This window comes from Ipomoea triloba, chromosome 14 (genome assembly GCF_003576645.1).
Source record: "Ipomoea triloba cultivar NCNSP0323 chromosome 14, ASM357664v1".
NCBI classification, from domain to species: Eukaryota; Viridiplantae; Streptophyta; class Magnoliopsida; order Solanales; family Convolvulaceae; genus Ipomoea; species Ipomoea triloba.
In genome coordinates this window covers 20,987,812-21,011,128 of record NC_044929.1, presented here as the reverse complement: position 1 = coordinate 21,011,128, position 23,317 = coordinate 20,987,812, and the positions used below count along the sequence as shown (strand labels likewise).

General features: G+C 35.7%; 4 protein-coding genes and 1 long non-coding RNA gene across 5 annotated transcripts in view; 1 reads left to right on the top strand and 4 right to left on the bottom strand.

Annotated features, from left to right (window-relative positions):
- Positions 1–391: 391 nt before the first annotated feature.
- On the bottom strand, positions 392–1,186 carry LOC116004096 (RING-H2 finger protein ATL63-like). The gene has a single exon (XM_031244028.1). The coding sequence runs from the start codon at positions 1,184–1,186 to the stop codon at positions 521–523; it is 666 nt and encodes a 221-aa protein (XP_031099888.1). The 3' UTR covers positions 392–520.
- A 1,177-nt stretch (positions 1,187–2,363) lies between these two features.
- Positions 2,364–10,656, bottom strand: LOC116004566 (6-phosphofructo-2-kinase/fructose-2,6-bisphosphatase). Its single transcript, XM_031244671.1, has 23 exons — positions 10,335–10,656; positions 10,176–10,239; positions 9,787–10,082; positions 9,472–9,690; positions 8,934–9,143; positions 8,754–8,849; positions 8,452–8,550; positions 8,319–8,348; positions 7,536–7,589; positions 7,299–7,352; positions 7,140–7,217; positions 6,348–6,439; positions 6,158–6,215; positions 5,985–6,059; positions 5,340–5,387; positions 4,629–4,726; positions 3,974–4,049; positions 3,481–3,543; positions 3,309–3,400; positions 3,128–3,196; positions 2,956–3,019; positions 2,787–2,852; positions 2,364–2,582 (listed from the first exon to the last, which is right to left on the bottom strand). The coding sequence occupies exons 1-23, from the start codon at positions 10,521–10,523 to the stop codon at positions 2,508–2,510; spliced, it is 2,265 nt and encodes a 754-aa protein (XP_031100531.1). The 5' UTR covers positions 10,524–10,656; the 3' UTR covers positions 2,364–2,507.
- A 1,860-nt stretch (positions 10,657–12,516) lies between these two features.
- LOC116005004 lies at positions 12,517–13,025 on the top strand. The gene is made up of 2 exons (XR_004094869.1): positions 12,517–12,668; positions 12,769–13,025. It is a non-coding gene; the product is annotated as an uncharacterized LOC116005004 (long non-coding RNA).
- A 639-nt stretch (positions 13,026–13,664) lies between these two features.
- Positions 13,665–15,958, bottom strand: LOC116005034 (protein CHUP1, chloroplastic). Its single transcript, XM_031245254.1, has 5 exons — positions 15,324–15,958; positions 14,544–14,860; positions 14,345–14,456; positions 14,111–14,242; positions 13,665–13,978 (listed from the first exon to the last, which is right to left on the bottom strand). The coding sequence occupies exons 1-5, from the start codon at positions 15,915–15,917 to the stop codon at positions 13,898–13,900; spliced, it is 1,236 nt and encodes a 411-aa protein (XP_031101114.1). The 5' UTR covers positions 15,918–15,958; the 3' UTR covers positions 13,665–13,897.
- Positions 15,959–21,384: 5,426 nt separating this feature from the next.
- LOC116003659 (ERBB-3 BINDING PROTEIN 1-like) overlaps positions 21,385–23,317 on the bottom strand; it is a 3,731-nt gene continuing 1,798 nt past the window's right edge. The window contains exons 5-10 of the mRNA XM_031243561.1: positions 23,093–23,246; positions 22,509–22,724; positions 22,277–22,413; positions 22,083–22,174; positions 21,810–21,989; positions 21,385–21,673 (exon numbers count right to left, since the gene is read on the bottom strand). Coding sequence (XP_031099421.1) covers positions 21,594–21,673; positions 21,810–21,989; positions 22,083–22,174; positions 22,277–22,413; positions 22,509–22,724; positions 23,093–23,246 — 859 coding nt within the window. The 3' untranslated portion in view covers positions 21,385–21,593. The remainder of the gene's footprint in view (positions 21,674–21,809; positions 21,990–22,082; positions 22,175–22,276; positions 22,414–22,508; positions 22,725–23,092; positions 23,247–23,317) is intronic.

The following is a 23,317-nucleotide window of genomic DNA, read 5'->3' as shown; positions in this document are numbered from 1 at the left end:
AAAAAAAAAAAAAAAAAAAACCGTTTAGCACTAAATTGAGAAAAATTATTATATGCGTTGGCTAAATTTGGTATTAATTAATTACAAAATAACATTACGTTTTCCCTTATTTTTTAGTCTAAATTATATTAAAACACAATAACTAATTTTATTATTGAATTGTAAACACCTCTGGTATGGAGATTTAAAGCTACTCTACGCTCAAAGTTAAGGATCAAACCCTTGACATTTGGTTAAGATGTATAATATGAGAAGATGATAAATAGTATATAAGAAGTAACATATATTATCTTATTATTAATTTATTACCAAGTACTATACTAACCCTTGTTTTATTTCTCACCCACCTCGGATCTCTACGCACAAGCCTTGTGCATTGACTGCATTCTCTCCAATATTGATCTTCAATTCATCATTATCATCATCATCTTCTAACACAAAAATCTATAAACCTTTGTTTCAAATCCATTACTAACCAAAATGGCTGAAAATTCAGTGATTTTTTACCACTCAAAATTATTCAAATATTTGGAACCTCAACAGTGATCTCCAACGGTGTATTCCGATCGTCTCGCGGCGGCGAACTGCTATAAGTAATTTCACGCGCGGTCACCGGAGCTCGGCAGATGGGGCAGGAGGAATGAGAATACAGCCACATGTCGATACACTCTGCATGGAATGCATGGCGACATTTAGGCAACTCCCTCCCCACTTCACCTTCTTCAAATCCGCTCAAACAAATACTACACTCCAATCCATTCCCGTCTCCTTTCCCCATTCCCTTGTACGCAAATACCGGAATCGAAGAAATCACCGACATCGCCACCCCTTTCTTCTTGTTATTAGCCGGAGGAGAATTCCGAAACCACGCGCGCTCAACCTCGATCCGGAACGCGTGAAAGTGAGGACTAAGCCCACCACCGGTGCCGGCGCCCAAGACTTGAGGCACCGCGACGGAGCTGCCGCTCCGGTGGTGACGCGCGTGAGTCAGGAACCATTTGGCGTAGAGGTGCAGGAGCAAGACGAAGAGGATTACGAGGAGCAACGACATGACGGCGGCCGCGAGCATGACGTTCCCGTCGTAGGATAGCATACTGTGGATCATGTCCTTGGCCGGCTCGTCGGAATCTTCTCCGGAAGAAGTTACGACGGTGATCGGTGGTAGGGGAGTACGCAGTGTAGGCATCATATCGTACATACAGTACTATATATAAAAACTAAAAAGCAGGTAGCTCTAAGTAATGAAATATTATTGTTTTGACGTGTGAACAAAAGGGCAGTGACAAGTGACAACTATGGAAGTGGAACTTCTTGGAAAGTATTGTAATAATGCTTTCACAATGGAAAATTAACTATAAATTATAATACTACATATGGGTTAGAGTTGCGTGAAAATGAAGTTATGGTAATGGAAGTAATATGCATATAGTATCTCCTACTATCATTGTTGCAGTAAGCCATAGGCGCTAATCAGACAATAGAGGAGTCATATAATGAAAAAAAATAGTAAGATTGAGTAGATTGAGTCGACCGGATTAACTCAGCCGAGTTAGGCGTCTAGACCGATTTTTACAACAATAGCTATTAAACAAGAGTAAAATTTATTTGTAAACACGTAAACACTTTCACATAGAAATTGAGTAGTGTGCTTCAATTTACACATTTTTAACAACTAAGCTACTAGAGTAGAATTTATTTGTAAACATGTAAACATTTTCGCATAGGAATTGACTAGTATGCTTCAATTTACACATTTTTAATAACTAAGCTACTAGTTACATGTGTTGTAGAAATTGTCTAATTCAGATTTTTGTAATCAATATTTTGAACCAAATTTAATTAATATCATTTTTCTTAAAAGAGGGTAGATATCAATCAATATTATTATTTTTAAAGATTGAGCAAACTGCAAACATGGTTGGTGATAGATATAAGGAGAGCGCAAAGGTACAATAGAGTATTATTATATTATAGTCCGTATGAAATTAAGTAAAGAGTAGTTTTGTCAGTGTGTTGACAGGTAAGGGGGGCGAATCCCACGGTATACGGAGCCTTAGAGTTTGGAGCAGGAGAAGACAACACAGGAAATCGAGGGAGGGGCTGAATTAAAGGTCTCGTGAAGGCGACGGCAGCCACCCTGCATGTGAACTAATAATAACACTACAAAAACGCTGTTTCATTCGTATACCAAACTACTACTGGGATGACCCATCAATTCATTTCAGCCTACCCTGTAATAAATTATGTTTTATACATTTTTTTAAAAATATTTAATTTGAAACAAAAAATAAAGTCACTAAGAAAGAAAGAGATGCTGATATGGAAAAATAAAAAAACTAACTAACAAACAAACACGACCACAATTGCAGACTAAAAATGTTCAATTCATTATATGTATATGTATGAAATTTATGTTACACTTGATAAATTAAAAACGGAAAATGGAAGGGAAGAATGGAGTGTTGCTGCAGAATATTAGAAAAGTAAGTCTCCTTCCAATGGATTAATCACATTAGTTTGTATCTTTTCTCTTGGACGCCAGTCACTCCCATTTGTATCTCTATTATTGTGTGAAGGGGCATCTGCAGTTTTAAATTGCAGCTCAATTTATTCATAATCCACATCTCAGAAACAGTTCCATGTTTCCAGGGCATTACCACAATTATCAGCCCAAGAATCACTACAACTCTAAATCTAATAAAAGTGTAGCATTTCTTCTGAATTGAAAGGAATATAATTCTTTAGATTGGTAGTCAGACACGATTGATGTATTATCAATGAATTACCTCTATGTGTGGAATTTCTTTTAGTGGCCTATCAGCAAAATAAGCATATAAAGCTCTCAATACCGCCTATGAAGGAAATTTGGGGGGAAAAAGGGAGGTTAGTCTTTTAAGTATAAGATCCAAAGATGTTGAAGGGAGGGTAAACAGTATTGATGAGAGTATTGTTTACCTGGTGAGATATCACAACAACGGGTGCTCGTTGTCGTTCAAGCTCAATAATCACAGGCTCTAACCTGCAACACAACCAATAGAGTTCACATTAAGCAAGAGAAACTTGATCTATATCTAAATTCTTTTAGGGAAATATATTCACAAGATTTTGGAGACTATTGACAGCAAACCTTTGGATAACATCCAGATAAGATTCCCCTCGAGGATATCGATACCTCAGTTTGTCCTTTTTGCGTGATCTGAAGTTTTAATAACAAAAATCATAATTGATAATATTATTACTGAAACAACTCATGACAACTGATGTGTTATAATTGCATAAAATAGATCTAATAAACAGTTACAACATACTCATATTCTTCAGGCATATTCTTCTTTATTTCTTCATATGTCATTCCATCACATACACCAGCATTTATTTCATCAAGGGCACGCCATTGTATCTGCAAGAAGAGGAGATTTGAAGTGATGGAAATTCAAAACCCCTATTCAGAAAATGAATTTTCTTAGACAGGCCAACAACCTTGGGGAATCCAGCAATTGGGCTTGCTGTTAATATTGTTCTCTGCAATGTGCTGGTCCATATCTGTGCCACAGAAAGCAAAGGTTCCTCTATTTAGTTCAATTAGAATAACTTGACATAGAATTCTATCTAGCAATTTTATGCAGTACTAGAGCTAAATAATAACTGAAGGATCCCAATAGGATATGTAAAATAATGCATTAATAATTCAACTTGACAGTTTAAATAAGCAGATAAAGCATCTGAGTCAGTAGACATCAGTCAATCTTGATCCTCAACTCCCAATCAGTATCAAATTGTAGACAGTCTATAGTAAGGTAGTGAAATGATAATCATCTTTGTAAAATACACACTCTAGAACCATATATTCTTAGGAAGTTTACTGAATCTATCAAGCTAATCAATCATTAGAAGATTACATAAAACTTCTCATGGAGACATTGCAAATGAAGAAACATACAATCCACTTTTATAGGAAACTGATATAACTTACCGATGCAGCCCTCTCATTTTTAAGTCGCTTTTCAACAAAATTAGCAAGTTTCTTTGAGTAAAGCTTCCCAGTCTCACTGTTAGAAGAAAAGGATTGGACAACAAATCTGTTAATAAAGGAGCTGCATGGAACACTCAGTTACATTTTTTATTATACAAAAGGTCAAAAGCTGCATGGACAACAAATCTGTTAATAAGGGATGCTGCATATTAAGTAAAAGAATCACATACAGCATATGACAGTACAACAGTCTCCTGAAGGTAATGTTTTCCTTCAGGAAAAAGTGGGTTTGGGGAGTTCAAAAACACAATGTTTCAGATCAACAGACCAAGTACTGAAATCCAAAAAGAAAAAATATGTACATTTCAGAAACATTATTTGTGAAGTTATCAATGGCAGCAAAAATAGCACTTTGTCTCCTTTTGTTGTCCATGCTTTCCTTTTTTGGAATGTCCAATAGAGATTGGGCATTTTAAATTCCAAAGAGCATAATTGTCAAAAATATTATGTAATTGAAAGTAAGTTTATTTGGAACATTTAGCAGAAGTAGTGGTGTAAATGCAACTGATGACCTTTTCTTAAACTGTCTGGTCAAAAGATTGGAAAAAAATTGGATGCAAAGGAATATGATTTCCAAAAGTGAAATGAAGTATACCTTATAACAGTGTCACCCCCAATTCTGCCTCTTACATTGTCTAGGCTCTCTCCATGCCTCGTTAGCAATATTGGACGGGGTGTCAGATGTGTATTTACCTACAATGTAGCAGTTAATATCAAACCTTTTCTAATAGGTAGTTTGTTAAACAGTGAATAGGTTCGAATACTAGGCATATGTTCTTCTGTTTACTGTGTGTTGAATGTACAAGAAGAGAGCACTATTTATACAAGCTAAGGAAGGAAATGAGCCACACAATTCAAACACCTAACTCTAAGGACTGAATTCTCTCACCCACCACCTAACTAATCTAACATAGTTAAACTTAAGCTTTGAGTGTAGTGAAAATGTCTAGAGCCATTCAGTCACAAATCCTTCAAAGTAAACTACTCCAACTGAAACATTAGTACTGTTTTAAAAGTAATTGCCATTTCAACAAACAGTGATAAATGAAAATAGTGAACTTGTGAAAGTTATGGGTAATAAGAAATCAGAATATCCCACACAGGAACTGATGGGAAAAGAATTTCCTTGATATCAAAGTGAGTCTAGAAAGCTGCATCTCTACTTTGGTTCCTTACTAATTTATTAAAAGTATTCAATCTTAATGGCATTCATTTAAAAAAATATGGGCATAGGATAAACACAAAGAACTATCACATGCCACCTAAAAGAAATGTTTCCAGAAAATTGAAGAAATGTACGGCATACCAAGAAGAACACAATTCGCCCTGGAAGATAGCCACTGATATTGTTGACCTGCCCATGGGATAAAATATGTTACTAAACGTCTGCATTAAGATTTCCAGTGACTGGTAAGGACATCAGTTTTCAACCACTGAAAAGAGCCAAAACTGATTTTATCTTATACTCCATATTAGATAAGATGTTGAATTCTAAAAACAAACATTGGCAAATGGGCAATAAATTTCAAGAAATGGTCAATATAAACACACCCCATTGCATTGAACAAAATGTTTCTTGAATTCATACCCTAGCATAAAATTTAAATATTGCTATACCGTTTTCCTATATCAGCAATTCTTCATGAAATATCCCTTGTTATTACACAGTAAAACAAGTACAACATGCCTTGCCAAATTTGATTTTTCAATCAAATAAATAACTTTGGTATCATTTACACCTAATTCTTATCACATAGCCTTGGCATCTTGCCTCTTTAGAAGGTATCCAAAGTTTAAAAATATTTTATTTAAAAAAAAAAAAAAACACACACACACACACACACAACATAAATTAAATGTAACTTAAATATACTGCATAATTTGTTGGAATTACAAAAAAATCTAACCAAATGTGAATTGGAAACATACCCACAGAAGTGAGGTCACTTACTTGTATTTGCCCACCGTTGCCACTGACCATGTCAATCATTTTTATATAAGATCCTTCCTCTACTGGCTCATACACCTTAAATAAATGAAAAGTTATCCTGAGTGGTGGTGCCTAACATTCATTTGAATGTATTTAACAAAATAAGTTGCCACAAACATGTTAAAGAAAATTACTTTCTCATAATTATCTAGTCGACTTTTGAAGTCTCTATATCCAGCTTCAAAATCTGTCCTGCATAGCAATACATTGAAACAGTATGCCTTTGATAAGTAGTTACTAAAAAACTTTACAGTCAACCAAGTCCCTAAAATTAATTTTAAAAAGAATATATAACAAACAAAAACTAGATGCAGTAAACCATACTCCTCAGCATAGTCCGGGCTTTGTTGAACTTTGAGGCGTATATTTCTTTCAATTATTTTTCGATCATTGCAGAGGGTTTCCAGGAAAATAATCTGTAATAGAAACAAAACAAAAGTAGTAAAATTAAAATATAAGATATGCTCCTCATTGCTTATTGGAAACTCAGTCTTTTCTGAATAAGTAATTTTCAATTAATTAAATCTTATGACCCCAAAAGCATAAAATCTAACTAGTTGATCACAGTGAACTATGTTATGAACTGCTTCTAATCCATAGTAGAGCTGTTAACCTCCTAAAAAAGAATACAACATCAATTTAGGTACAGAAAAGGAAATATGCTCCATGGTGATGTCAACCAGGACATTAGAGCATTGATGTTATTTTTTGAGTCCTTCATTTTTTTCAGAAAAATGACCCATTTCTCCGGTTACTAAACCAACCCTAAAACTAAGGATGGATCTTGTTGACTACACCCAGCAAGTTCAAGCATGCCCAAAGGACCAGTGACAGATGACGTGCAAACAAAAATAGAATATGCTGCTTTGGAGAGACTTGATAGATCTCCATGCTAGCTTATACTCTCAGATGCAAAGTAATGTGCAGCTTCATACTCTAAAAGTTGGGAATAGAAAGATCTCAGATAGTAAGACTTAGTTAAGAGGACTGCAGAGTCACCAACACAGTAGGAACCTAAAAGAAAGGTACTGATGACAGAACAAACCACACATTGGAATCTAGGATGATTTGAATTACTAGTGGGAATGATTTGCAAATGAAAATTTCAAGGGGTACCTTGCACTTTCCTTCGGCCATTTTCATAAGCATATTCCTTCTGTTCCTTGTACTGTTTGTTGCATCGAATATCCCCACCTGCAGTCAAGTAGGGTCATTATTATTCATTTATTAAAGCCTCAAAAGAGAAGAGATATTTAATGAAAATAGAGAATTTACCTGGCCACCTTCTTGCATCCAAGCTATCATATCTTCCATTGCAAGGGCTGCTACCTAGTAGCATTTATATGCAAAGGGAAAATCCGATATAGCACAAAATTTGAAAAGAAATATATTTAAAAAAAAAATGAAATCCAAACTTAGGAATCATTAGGTGATGCTCTATTGACAAGCTGTAAACAATGATCAAGCAGGTTGAGCATATCATAAACAGAATACTTGTTTGTAAATATTTACCTCATTTCGTGCCTCCAAGCCTTCAGGATTATCACCTCTGAAGAAATCAGCACACTGCATCAAAAAATTGTATGAGAAAGTAGCATAACATCCCTGAAATCTCTGTCAATTCCATTTGAGCTTAAGTTTTCAATTGGTTGGAAGGTTAAGGAAATCTGATCTGACTACCATATAATGATTTTTTAAGTAAATATAGAAGTAGACAACCATAACTGCAATACTGAAAAACAATTTAACATTCAAACCCCATTCCAGAGCTGAATTCTATAGCATATTCAACAAAAGTCTCAAATCTAGACAAGTAATGACTAATATTTAATAAATAATAATCAAAGAAATTAAAGTTATTTATCAAAATCACAACCAAGTTGACCATCTAAGATATAACATAAAATTATATGAGACAATTATTTAATTACTTGTTAGTTTAGTAGATGTGGATCAAGATTCATATACAAGGTTCATAACAAGGAAAATTACATTTGCATGCAAATAGTGTTAGACTGTATGTTAATAGTATGTAATATTGTGTAATTAAGCTATCAAAAATGACATTTCAGAAGGAATAAAGCTCAGCTTCAGCTGGAAGAGACTATGTCAAATTGTCATGAAGAAATAAGATCAGCTTCAGCTAGCAGATAATATGCCAATTTGTCATGAAACTGCAGGAAATGTACAGAAGCTAACCAAAAAACTGCCACTAATATATGGTAACATGCTTTAGAATGTCATCCATAATGAATACCTTTGGAATCAAAATACTTAGCAGTAAAACAAAAATACCTGATTGGTTCCATGTTTGAGACGACGGTACTGTTAAACAAAGAAAATGAGTTAACAAATTTCCCTGTTCTCACAAGTGCACAAGGATGTTGGAAAATACATAAATGAAATAAATTCTAAAGACATCAAATACCTTCCCAACATTGAAGTGCTTGGTGTCATGCCCTAACCAACGAAGATATCTAGTAAGTTTAGCTGCAGTAAAAGTTTTGCCTCGAGCTGGCAAACCAACCTGCAGAGCAAGCAACCTGTAAGATTATTCTGCATGCATTTTCTGAAAAACACACTATCAACCAATGAAAACCAATTTATATGTGTTTGCTTGACAGCTGAGACTTCATGGCAATGTTCGATTTTCAGATAATCAAAGATCTAATATACCAATTAAAAATCTCAACAACATAGATGTTTTGATCATTTTCATAAGTAAAATACCAGGACTATTGCTAGATGTCTGTCCTCCTTAGGCCCAAGCATCTGATCAGCTACTGCTGCAGCTGCAACAGCTCCTGCAGCAGCTGGCATTGGATTCTAAGAATTAACAGTGGATGATAGATCAGATGTAGCAAAGGAAATATTCAGCCTTCAGAGTATACTGATTGGACTTGTACAAACCTTGGTTTCTGAATCAAGCTTGAGGTCAAAAGTGAATGTGGTTGAACTAGGTGATTTAACTAGTCTGGGTGACCCCACACCCCTATCCACAAAAAGACCTCTGTGACTATCTTGCTTTTGCAAAGAAACTAGTGTTCCCACAGATTTTGACTCGGCCGCGCCAGAACATGAAGCAACTTTAGTTGGATCAGGGACAATCACTTCCATCTCCTAAATAAATGTCATCATAGCAGAATTCAGATGCTAACTGAAAGAGGATATCATCTGGATCCTAGTTTACTAAAATATTTAAAGGAAAATGCTGCAAAAAAATACAAAATGAGAGAGAAGATGAAGGTTGGTAAACTACAGTTTCTGCATTTCTGCCTATCCCTAATTAGTAAGAAAAAACCAATGGAGCAGTTGTAGATCAAATGCACATAATTCTCAACTATGTTAACTTGTAAATCTATGAGCATTAACCAAAATGCCTAGTCTCATTGAAGTGCAGCTCTCCATTTCCTGTTTCTTTAATGTGAGAACAAAAACAGTGAATAACCTTTATTGTTGCAGGCCGATCATTTGAAACACGACCATCTTTGTATGAATGCAAACCACTGTTAGCACCATCAGTGCGAGAAAATACTCCAGTACCTTTCAATGACCTGGGAGTCTCTGTCAGGTTTGCAGCATAAACAAGGGCAGAGTTTGCAGATGTTGCCGGAGCTGGAACAACATAATGCTCGAGATCAAGTTCTAGAGTTGCTGAAGATCCATGCTGCAAACATGACTTGATCAGTGCTAGTTCACCAATCCATTTTTTTTTTTCACTAAAGAACAGAAAGTACTCAATAATGTATACACTAAAACCTACCTCATTGCCGAGCTCCGTACTGGAATTGATACTAACATCTGGTATCCCCCTAACAGTGGAAGGCTTGCGATTCTCCTGAAAAGCTCTCCAACTGGCCGCAAGATCAAATGGCGAGACTCTATCAGCCTTAATGTAAACTTTGTATTCAATAACCTCTTCTTCATTCAACTTAAACAATGCCGACCGGCCATCCCCTTGCAATGTACCCCCAGTCAACACTCGGTTTGCACCTTCCTCCACTAAACACGGCCCGTAATTATTCTTCGGCTTCAACAGGAACTTAAAATCCAACGTCTCTATAATAACAGAATATGAAGTAAATAAATTCAGGTTACTTCACAAATTCACAAATACGACGAATTAGGATAACTAAGGTTTAGCAGACAAACCGTGATTGGGCGGGACAACGAAGCTCAATTCCCACATGGAGGTCGATTCGCGCTCCATCGGAAGCTGTTAATTTTCATTACAGTTAAAACGAAAATCAAAGCAATGAGTTGTACTAGAGTGACGGAAAAATTGAATTGAGAGAGAGATTAGTAGATTACGGCTTTGGAGGAGTCCCAGGAGCCGACGAGAGGGACGGAGCCGAAGACGTGGGGGATGAGCTCAGCTTTGAGCTTGAGGTTGAAATTCTCCATTTTAAGAGAGACGTAGAGCTGGCCGCCGCCTTGGTCTTCGCGCTCCTCGCTGCCATGGGAGGAGCTGTCGGGATTCTTCGATGAACCAGACCCCATTTGTATGATGAAGTCTCAGTGTCAGAGTGGTCTGAAGATTAATCTGTTGTGTAGCGCTGTAGTACCATGGAGAGACGGTTAGACTTTAAGAGTTGTGGATAGGTAAGGAGAGACGGAGGTTTTGCGGGTTGATAAGAACGGAGGAGAGTTGGAGGAGAAACGAAAAGTATTTATGTTAACGATTTCTCTCTGCGTCAGTGTCGGGTCCCACGTGGCCGTTTGGGCGCGGGGCCCAGGCCGCCAGGCGGCACGCGCGGCGCCCAGTCCACACATTGTAGAACAGGTTTGGGTGGGCCTCCTAGTATCATCAATGTATACAAAATGACAACGAATTAATACTCAATTTGGTATTTTCAATTTAGTTTTGAACAACTTTTCGTGTTTAATTAGGAATGCGTTTGGTTCTCACATGGGAATCAGAATTTAAATAGGTATCAAATACTTGATAAGGGTACTATTTGGTGAAAGTATTTTACATGTTTGGTAGTATAATGAAATGGGAATGATTATTAATCAAAGGAGGAAGAGAAATGAAAAAATCTTATTTAATAAGGGTATGAGTTTTTCAAATAATGGGGTATTTCAAACCCATAGTAGCATTCTAAAAACTTATCAACCAAACAATAGCAATCAATTTGATACTCATACCTTATACCAAAACCCGTTACCCAAACACACCATAGATTTTTACTATGATAATTTTACAGAGATGCTTTAGTTATTTCACCTTTATTAATATTCAATTAAGTCTTCGGTTATATATAGTAATTTTACCTAAATTAGTCTTCAACTACAATGATTTTACCAGATTTAGTCATTGACTATAATAATTTTTCTCAATTTAATCTTTAATTATAACCGTCGAAGACTTAATTGGATAAAAGTGTCGAAGTCAATGACCTAAATTAAGCACAAAACATCATTTAAGACTAAATTGATTAGTAGATGACTAAATTGCGCATTAACTCTACATTGTACAACATAAAATCCTGAAACACATATTCTTATGGAAAATACTAATTTTGCTTTCAAATTCTACTTCCTCTCACACTAAATTTTGATATTAACATTTTTTTAGATCCACTGAATGAAGAGAACTTATCATATTTCAATTGCTATACCGTAGACCACGGTTCATATTGCATTATAAACCTTGATACATAAATTATGTACATTCAGTTAACATATTTTGTACATATAATTAACCATTTATGTACGTGTAAATAAATAACTTGATAATTGCTAACACATAATATGATAGCTACATATACATAAATTGTTAACTGCAGGTTATTTTTTTATCAGGGTCTACAATACAAAGTAAACATTGGTCCATTGTGTAATTTTGCATAATATTTTATTACATTAGAAAATAAAAATGATGGAGTAGAGATAAGGACTTCATGTAATATTATAGTGGAACTCTACTCTTATTATTTAGTAGAAGGAAAAAGGTTTATTTGAATGAAAAAATATTTATTTTCATCACTTTTTTCATAGCCTAGTTACACTGAGTTGTTTGGTTGAATGTAGTTGTAATTCAATTACAATACAATTTTTTGGTCACCCAAATTACAATGTTTAGTTAGAGAAAATTGTAATTCCACCGAATTAAAAATCCTTCATTTTGTTGAATTGCAATTCATACATTTCCCTATATGAATTGCAGTTCAATGGGTGAAAGAAAAGGGAAAAGGGGAAAAAAGACTTTCACTCTTGATTGTATTATTATTACACAATGACATTTTAATTATAATACCACTCCTTTCCTTCTCATTCTAAATAATCCTTACCAAATAATGTAATTTGATTTCATACTTTATTATTTTTTCACAGAATTATAATTATTTTCTCCCTAATTCCTCCTTTTAACATATTTTCAATTATTTTTGTTTTAACAGGAGAATGACGAAAATAGCCTAAAGCCCAATACAATGGCCACATTTAGGCCCAGTCCAGACATTCCCCAGCAAAACCGACCTGTTACATACACCGCATACTAGGGTTTTCCTTTATAAACCCTGTCCCTCCATAAGTGAATCTCTGTTTCCCAATCGTCGCTTCTTCGTCGTCGGAGGCTATCAGAGATTTGGTCGAAAGTAGTCAAGGAACTCACGCGACTCTCGATTCAAAATGAGAGCTAAGGTATATCAGCCATTTCATTCCTCATCTTTTCCATATATCATCAATTACTCGGCCATGAGTTTTCTGGATTTTGATATATTATTTATTGGGAAAATTGCAGTGGAAGAAGAAGCGTATGAGGAGGTTGAAGAGGAAGCGCCGAAAGATGAGGCAGAGATCCAAGTAGATTTGCAGATTCTCATCTCTCGCAATCGTTTCTCTTACTTTAATTAATTACTGCTGTTTTAGGATTACTGTCTGGAATGACTCAGTAACATTATTATCGTAATGTATTTTAATGAATTTCTGCATCGTGGATTCGTCGATATTTTGATATGGATTTTATAGTTTTATAATCTAAATGCTCATGTTCTTCTACTCTTCATAGTTCTCAGTTAACTCCAAATCGTAATCCTATTTGCTATCTTTTAAATTTTCTATTTTGATGTGGATGTGCTTGTTATTGTTCTTGAGGTTGTGTCTGAGCATAGATGATAAGAGGTCAAGTCAATATTGATGTTGTTTTTCTGTTTTGCCCTAGATTTGAGAACACAATGATTTGTGTTGGGAGTAGTATATTATTTTTGAGATGTTTTATGTGATGATATGCTGCATCTACTTCAATTTTCCAGATTTTTTTTGGTTCTTTGTTGTGTTTTCAAATTAAAAAAAAACTGCATTTTTGTTTTCTTTTCTCCAGTTAGCAACTGATTGATTATTAGATATCAAGGTTGAAAATTGCAATTTTTTTTCTCCAGTTAGTAAATGACTATTATTTGAACATTGGTCATGTGATCCTAGAACCAATCTGCGTTGCGTATAGCTGAGGTATTATCAAAACCTAATTGGGGTTGACTAAGGTTACCAAAGTAATTATTTAATCAATTTGGTTAGGGTTCTCCCAGAGATACTTGTACTTGTTTTTACACTTGCATACACATAGTTTTGTTACAATTTACATGTGTAATATTGAATGCTAATGAATGTGTTTAGGAATCTATTTAATGAGACATGAAATTTTGTCTCTAAATCACTTTCATTGTAAGTATGTCCTGCATTATCTGGGATTTACATGTTAGAGCTTGTTGATAAGAAACAATCTGGCCATGTGAAAATAGCTACATGGACTGATTACTAGGTACACAACATATTTCCAAATGATCTGCTGTCCAAATGGCATGTCTGGGAGCAATATCTGCATTTTGACATCTTACAACCTAAATATCCTTGTGGAATACCCCAATGAATAGCTATTGGCTTTCAATATTTGTGCTGATTAGTTTTATCCCTTCGAATGCTTTCACAGTTTCTGCATCAAATCCCCCTGCAAACTGGATTCAGTTTGTGAAGTTATTTGTTTGCCATAGAGATAGGTAGGAGTAGGGGTGGGTGTCAGTTTGAGTGATACCCGAATTTGAATTGGTAGTTAATTAGTTTGGGAGACTGCTGGTATATGAATGTACCTGGTGAACTCTATAAGCAAACCTTACTCCTTGAAGAATGAGGTCTTGTTTTTGAGGCGGTTCATGACATTCCAACTCCATGGCTACCCTTCCCATGTACTGCTTTGCTAATTCCATCGAACTTAATTTCAACTAGAAACGATATTTTTATTTGTGTCAGATCAAAAAATTCTAAAGTATTGATTGACACTGTGTCCATTGGCATCTTAGACTCTTTGAAATCATGCATCTTACCTGACCAACAACTCCAGTGTCGAGCATCCAAGCCCAGGGAATATGAAGCTCCCTGTATCGCTTGCTCGCGCCATCTCTAAGTCTCTCAATATTGCCGACACTTCTTTCCAACCTGCACAGATCCACCCGAAACCTTACAGATTTCTACCAAGAAACTGAATGTAAATTCAACTACTTTGTAGTTCCCACACATACTTGCCTGTCTTGCAATGCCTGGATTTTTCTGAGGGACTGTGACAGCAGCTGTTTAGGATTATCCTTGAATGATAAAACCTCAGACTCGAGATTCTTCAACTCTCGGTAGCTGCAAGCGGCTTCCCTTAATGCATCTGCTTTTCTTTCTGGCCACTGAGGGAAATGTTTCAGCACAGCCCTCTCATCCACCAGGCTGGATAGTTCCCCATCCAACCATTTCACAAAGGTTTCGACTTCAGAAATCTCTGTAAATGCTGCAGATTCTACTTCCCTCAATAAGGCTTCTATGGCTTCCCCATGTGTCTCCACATCTGATTTTACCTACACTCAAAGGAGAAGACAGAGCATGAGCCCAATCCTCAAATCTAAACTGATAGTAAGACTATACGTTTATATCCATGCCATTCAAAAATACACCGTTTGATCCTGATCTTCAAGGCTAAACGGACAGTAAGATTGCAAGGCTATGTTTAATATCAAAGATGGTTTATCTTGATCTTCAAGGCTAAACGGGCAGTAAAACTTCAGGGGACAACCCCAACTAAGTTGGTCAGACTGTTTATAAGTTCCAACTCCTCGTTGGAGTGTCCTTTTGGCCTTTCAAGCCTAGGTTAGTTTACCTTGTGTCAGGTAGTGTCACAAAGCCACGAGTTTACTCAATGCACGCATTTAGTAGTGGCGAGGTTTTTCCTCGTCACTCAAATTGAAGGTTAAACTGATAGTAAGATTGTTAGGTTATGTCTGATACCAAATTGAAGGATAGTGTTATTGTGAACAAACTTACAGCAAGAAGATGTGTGGAGCGATTCTCGATCTCTCCAATCATGTTCTTAGGATTTAGAGCAGCCATGGATGCTATGGCATTAGTCCTCCTTTCTTTCTGTGCATCCCTCTTGACAAGTGATCGATAGAGCTCCATTACCGCCGGTACACGGCGCAGGGCTTTCGATCCGCCCGTCTTCGACGGCGGAGGTGGCGGCGGCGGCGGCGGTGCCGGACCTCCCGCCGGCAGAGACGGCAACTTACAAATAGGTTTTTGTTGGAATTGATAACAATAAGCTGATTTTGCCGCCATTTCTTTCTTATTTCCCGGTTCTACTGCTTCTGTGCTCTCCGCCGCCGGAAAAGATAATTTCTGCTGTGATTTGTCTGCGGCGATCTTGCTCTCCGGCGAACTCTGCACCTTCTTCCACAACACGGATTTCCGGTCGACGTCATGCGATTTGAATGCATTATTAACCTGTGCTCTCAACCGAACTATTTCTTGTCTCAGCTCATGATTCTCTTTCTCCAGAAAGTTCACTCTCGCCAGTGAAGCTTCGAACTCTCTCTTGAGAAGGCTGATCCTCGCCGATTCTTCATCTTCTCCGACCAGCATCCTCTCTCTCCGGCACCTGAAAGCTTGAGAGATAAGTACTCTCTTCCTTTCACTTAAGTTTCCATAGTTTATTTATATATGCAGCACAGAAATATATGCTTAGCTTAGCTTAGTTAGTCATGTTAGGTGTCATTTCTTTTGTTCCATGACCTTTAGTATCCGGTAATCATGCTACACTATGACTAATTTTTGTACCGTAGTTGAAATATTATCAAATGCGCACTTTACTATAGTCAAATATTCTATTCATGAATTTCAATCTTGAAACATTGTTCGAGAGAATTATACATATATGTACTTCTTTTACTTGGATCATAGACCACTGGCCATTTCATAGTGTAATTAAAAATTGTCGGTATTAATTATTACGGAGTATTAAAAATAAATGGAAGAAGTGCGATTTTGGCAATTCAATTGTTAGTACGTATTTAGTTGTTTCAATCTAGAACTATCATAACTCTTTTGCTAATGTTTTAAAGAAACTTTGTTAGAATTGAGAAAACATGTACTCTGTTATGAATTTAAGAAATTTCATATTATTTTAGTGGTGTGACCCAGCCTTAATAAGATTACTTGACGCACATGCTTTCTTAGGCTATTCTTATTCCTGTAAATTTCTCTTACTCTAAAAAATGAGTCTCACTTCCATATCACACAATTTGCAAATCATTTACAATTTATGCTACATCCCTGCAAATTTAATCTATTTTTTAAAAGTCGATCACAATATCACATAACTTTAAAATAATAAATAAATAAAATAAAATAAAAAAGAAAACAAAACAAAATAAAGTAAATAACCAAAAGAAAAAAAAAGTTACAAAAGTTGCTGCTGCGACAACTTTGTACGGATTGCAAATTTGCAATTCACCTCAGGATTAAAATAAAAAATAAAGATAATAGCAGCCTTAGCTTTAATGGGATTACTTTGGTTAGCAGAAGAACCAAACCTCAACAATAATTAAGGGCAATATTTACTCATGCATAATAATTAGGGACTAAAACCACTAAATCCTAAGCATAAAAAATACCAAATTAAAACTGCAATATTCCCAAAGAAAGAAAAAAGAGGAAGCGAGACAAATACGGCATCCTGGCCTGTTTCTTAAAACCTGAGTTTTACATGACTAAGTAGTGTACGGAGTATTTTATACTTCATAAGACTGCAAAAAGGGCCTTTCAACCAATGAAATTAGCTAGACTGATGGCGAAACATTAACTGTACGAGCCCTAATCACCTGCGGTGTTGGTGGTCGTTAAGGTGGCGGTCGGGGATTGGCACAGGGAATGAGTAGGTCAAAGGAGAGTGATTCATCTAGTCAGTTTGGAAGAATTTTGATCACAGGTATCTGGAATAAATCCTTTTTAAGTTATTTTGAAATGTTTGGTAAATAGTTGTTAGACAAGACTAGAGCAATCGAACAACGGAACAAGGCCCTATTTTTTTAAAAAATATTATATATAATTTATTATTTTTTTTTATATTTGATAATTTTTTTTTTGAATTCATTGATTGGTCTTTAAACTCTTAATTGTAATTGAAAACAAAATTTTAAAAGGAATTGACATCGAAATTTTGGTGAATAATTTTGTATTTAAATATGAACGAAAAATGTCACTTTTAAATTAACTTTTGAATTGTATTCCTTCTTTGTTAAATTTGTATGCAATATATTTGGACAAAAAATTTTAATTGCATTTTTATTTTTGTTATAGCGAAATTTAATTATTAAAAAATCTCTCTCTCCCTATGTTCTTGTCCCTCTATTATTTTCTTTGTCTTTGCAGTTTACTCTATTATATTAAGATTGATCTCGGAACAAAAACAATGAAGGTCCAAATTAAACTATTAGACACCTGGTCTATATTTTTAATGGAATAGTTAGCCAATTGGATTAGTGGATTTGACTAGCTGATAGCATTAGCTGATTGTAGAAAAAATATTTGGTAAATTAGCTGTTAGCTTATTACATGCCAAAGGACTTTCTCAAAAAGTTGATCGAAAAAAATTATTTTCGATAGCCTTTTGAATTTTAGCGTAAAAAACTAATTAATTAAACACTTATATTGATTGTTTAACCAAATTAAATCAAACAACTAATAGTAGTCAAATAAGTCAAAATTTACTAAACAAGTAAATTTTGATAAGTTAATTATGTTACTAAACAAGGCATTTATTTTATTGTGATTCTTTACTAGTTAATTAAAATCACAAAGTTGAATTGGTGCAAAACCGACATTCGTACGACTGATATTCTTTAATTTGCTTGTGAAGCAATGTAGAAAGCAGAAAAGGAGAGGTAAATAAAGGTAACAAGTATGTATGACAGTGGCAAAAATTAAAGAAAAAGAAAGGGTTTGATTGTTACACCCTACCCATTATATATGATTACCTACTCGCTTTTAGTTTCTCTCTGGCCTATAGCATAACAAAGAGTAAAATAGTTGCCAATACTTGCCAAAAGTATGTATAATCGAGTTAACATTCGAGTCATTTGTTTCAGTAATAGGTCTTAATAAGTTTTACATTATTAGATTCTTTTTTTTTTTTACTTGGTGATCTAAGTTTGGATAAATTAATCTTTAAATTCACAAGATCATGTCTCTAGAGCCACTGATAAATTGTGAGTTGTACAATCGGCCCACGGGTTAAACCCTAGTCTTTATATTCTGTCTACACTTTCCATCATCCTGAATCTTTTTTCTATTCATGTTTTCAATGGGATTTGAACTCTCACATTGTCATCTTCAATCATGACATCAAGTCAAACGATGAACCACTATGTTAAGCCCCGGAAGGCTACGCTGTTAGATTCTTTTTTGTAGGATTGGCAATAGTATTAGGTTTAGCAAAGGATGGACTTAACCAGGTTTTTTTCCGGTAAAGAATTGGAAAAGAGAAAATAGAAAGGAAACTAGGCTCTTTTTATACATGGAAAAAGAGTAACAAAGAAGCTCGATATATATATACTACATAAAACAAGACCATGCAGTCCCCATAAAGTTCGTGGTTAAGAGGGAGCAAATGCTAGACAAAGGTTCAAGAAACTCATGAAGGCCCGATTCTATATTTTGACTAAATGAAGTCATTTATTGGGTATAACAATTTAAAAAGAAAAATGTACCTCTCCATTTTCCTATGAGGGTTATGGAGCGAGAAAATTTAGTTTATTTGTGGACAAATTTTAAAGATAAGGGAAAAGGAAAAAAGAATTTATATCAAATATTAGTTAATTAAAGACCATGATTGAGAATAGAATATGAGCAATTAGGTTAGGAGCTAATTCAAGCACCTTAAATGCTGTGTGTTCTCCAATGGATGAAGAACCAAAGCTTTCAAGAGGTAGTTTAGTGGTAGGTTTTAGTTGAGGACTTTAATGCATTGCCATCTTATTATTATTATTATTATTATTATTTTGATAATAATCTCTCGAGACTAATTCATTCAATCATAAGCGGAAACGTTTACAAGAAAGATTAATGGAATGGACAAACATTCCTTACAGTCAGACATAGAAACAAATTTCCTAACAATGTTATCGAAAACTTGAATCGCAGACTGTTTCACAAATTTGAAGTTGAAGTCGACAGGAGCACTCCAAGCTTCTTTACTGTCAATAGTAATTTGGTCAAACATAACGAAGGCATACTCTAGTTCAAAAGTCGTTGACACCACCCGAGTATCAATCTTCATTCTTTTGTAGTTCACATACGCCATGACCAATTATCGTTCTACGTACGTTTATAACAAGAACTCGGCAAAAAAACGAGAGGGAATAAACTCGCAAAAGAAGCGAGAGGGAATAAACTTGCTAAAACTATTATTATTATTTTTAGAATAAAACTATCTCCCTTGACTTAAATTATGTTTGCCCTATAATGAGGGAATTGTAAGGAGGGTGATGGGCATGTAGTTTTGGATCCACCAAGAAAACATGTATATGTTGGAATGGAATTAATACAACAGTCAACAGTCAATGCCCTAAGCCAAAGGGAATTTTTTTTTTTTTCCCAAAAATGATGGTTCCTTAATTAATGCCCTTCTTATACTTGTCATGTTCTCATGTCCTTAGGATGCCCAAACATGTTTAATTCCCCTTTTCCTCCACTAGTTTTGAATATGAATGATTATTATTTTTCCTCCCAATATAATGAATAGCTATATATATATATATATGGGGAAGGGTTCAGATGCGGGTATAGCTTCCTGTGCGGTTGTGCACCTTAAGCATTAAAATGACGCACTTAAGTACAAAAACCACGCGCCTTAAACTAAGAACACAAACCACACACCTAAAGTTTTTAAATGGTGCACAAACTACGCACCTTAAGCACACAAACAAAGCACCTTAAGTATACAGACCACGCACTTTAAGCTAAGAACACAAACCACACATAACACACCTAAAGTTTTTAAATGGCGCACCTTCAGCACACAAACTACGCACCTTAAGCATACAAACAAAGCACTTTAAAAACAAAAATCATGCACTATGACTCACATTAAGTTTCAACACTGGCACACCTTAAGCATACAAACCGCACTTTAAGAAAGAAAACAACGCACCATAAGAAAGAAAACCACACACCTAAAGCTTTAGGTTCACACACCTTAAGTTTCAACACTGACGCGCCTTAAGCACACTAACCACGCACCTAAGCAACCGCATCGGAGAATGTCAACCGCACATGAACCCATTTATATATATATATATATATATATGAAGTAATATTTTTGTCATCAGGGTAGTGGTCCAGTAATTAAGAAGTTGCATTTAAAACGTGCTTCTAGCGGCAAGGTGAGAGTTTGAACCTTGCTATTGACAATATGGAGATAGGGCTCTAAGAGTTGGATTGAGGTTAAATTGGACCCCTTGTGCGCACAAATGTACAGGTGGAGATCGAGCTCTCAGAATTAGACTGGGATTAAATTGAATTCATTATGCACAAAATATACAAAAATGTACGAGTTTATTGAGTCTAGGAAATAGTACGCGAAACCGAGATATCAAGGTTATCAAAAAACAAAAAGTAACATCATTGCAAGGACTTTTTACCAAAAACTGCATTCCTTCCAATACCTCATAAATGTCAATCTAGGAGTTGGTGAAATAGAATTAACCATGTTTCAAATACTCAGTGTACAACCAAGAAAAGGGTTGCTTAAATAATCGGAAAGACTTACCAATTCAACTCTGAATCCCTCAAATCACCAACACTAAGACACAAAGGTTAATTCCTTCACATATACATGTGAATATCACAAGTTCAACTTGGATGAACCAGGTTGTTTATTTGCGTCGACATGTAAGGGTGTTCATTCGGTTAATTTTGAAACAACCTTAACTGCTAAGGTTTTCCGACACTGCACGAATCCTGCTTTATATTACATCACGATGTCATGTAATGTCTCTATATAACCTTGTTCAAGTTCAGACAAACATGCAGAATTATTGAGGCCCTCAAATGATGAAAGGATTTGAAAGCATTGGGTTGAAGCCACAGAACAATCAAAACACTGCAAAAAGTATAGTTAGGAAGATGGGAATCATCCATGCTTTGTATAAGAATATGAAAGAAGGAAGCACAATCAGCTCAACATGTCAGTATGATCGTTCAAAGAACCGAGCATTTCAAAAGTGATTGGTTAAAACCAACAATATAAGAGGCCTTTCGCTAAGATTCGGATCCATTTGTAGTGTCTTCACCCGTTGGCTCGGTCTGTGCTGCCTCTTCGGCCTTCTCTCCTTTCTTGCCTGCATGTAGAAAACGACAAAAAATGTTATTGCCGTTGAAATCCTCATTGAATATAAGAATTAGTTGACATTTCTCCTATTAGAAACAATTATGTTCAAAGGATTCGCCAAAAAGCCCCCTTTTTTTCGTGGTTACCTTTCTTTTTCTTCCCCCCACCTTTCTTCTTGGTCTTTGTTGGAAGGGCTAGCCAAGCCTTTATCTCGGGATCATCTATTGGTTTTGTCACGTTCAGCTCCTGGAGTGGATGGGTGGTAATCCTATCAGACCCATTGGGCATTAAGAGAACCGTGAATTTTATATGAGCAACCAAATCACCTGCACAATAATGGGATAGGAATTAGGAGCATTCATATTACAGAGCATTTGGTGTATGTATCATTAGAACAAGGATGTCCTATAAAGCCATACCAGGTTTCTCGTGTAGAACAGGATATGGCTGCAATAGGTCGTGGTTAACACATTCAACCAGTCCAAGACGGGCCCGCTTTTCCTCCAATTCCCTGCCAAGCGAACAAATAGTTAACTAAGCGCGATGATGATGACAGCACTTAATTTCGATGTGTACTTATAGTCTTGTAATAACAAGGGTAGTGCTGACATACCTTGCTGTGAATGGCATGAGCGGGAACTTCTGACTGATTTCGCTATAGATGAATCTTGACGCTTTCATCTTCAAGTTATAATTTTTGTCCACCGCTCTCTTATAAATAGTCGTTTGTTTCTCATCCAGTATCTTCGGCTGCACATTTTTCATATTTTATATGAAAGTATTGGCAAATTCAAGAAACCGAACAGGAGGGTCTCAATAAACAACGGAGCACAATTCAAACCAACCTTTCCTTCGCCCGTGCTGGTCACAATGTCAATTGAATAAACCTCGTTTTCTTCAAATTCCGCTTCATCGACTCTAGTTTCAGCGTTAGACACACTCAATGCAACTTTGTTCCCGTCAATCACAAACTGCTTCATTTGATGACTCAAAACACCCTCGACGATCTTGCAATCATAGGCTGCAGCAACCTTCTGAATCGCTTCTGTCACATCTGAGTTCTGCACCGATCAAGGAACTCAGCAATTAATAGAAGAAACATATAAACACTGAAAATACTAACGGTCCAAGAAACATTTAACAGCTCAAGACCCAAAAGATGTGGTCTGCCAAATCATAAAGCTTAAGAGTTCCATACACACCCACATATTCTCTCTCACACAAAAGATGATTAGGAAAGATCAACAAAATAACTGATAATTGTATATGCATCCCTTTATTGTGTTATGTAATTTAACATTACGGCAAAACCAGCCAAGTCTCATAGTGAAGATGTAGTGAAATTTCCAGCCCACTTGTGTCAAGAAAGTACTACATAATTACGAGGAAAATTAAGTTTTTATAAATAAACATTCGTATTGAGGATTACCTTCTTTCCAGGCCTCACAAGCCTCATCGCAACCTCGGCAGCTGTATTGGCAGCTGCAATAACATCAGCAGCTCTACCCGTGACTGGCCCTTCCTGAAGAACATGCGTGTGTGCAACTACAGCAATAAAACCATCTATATGACACCCCATATCACTGCAAGAAAAAAAAAAAAAAAAAAAAAAAAAGGAAAAAAAAAAAAACAAAAAAAAAAAAAAAAAAAAAAA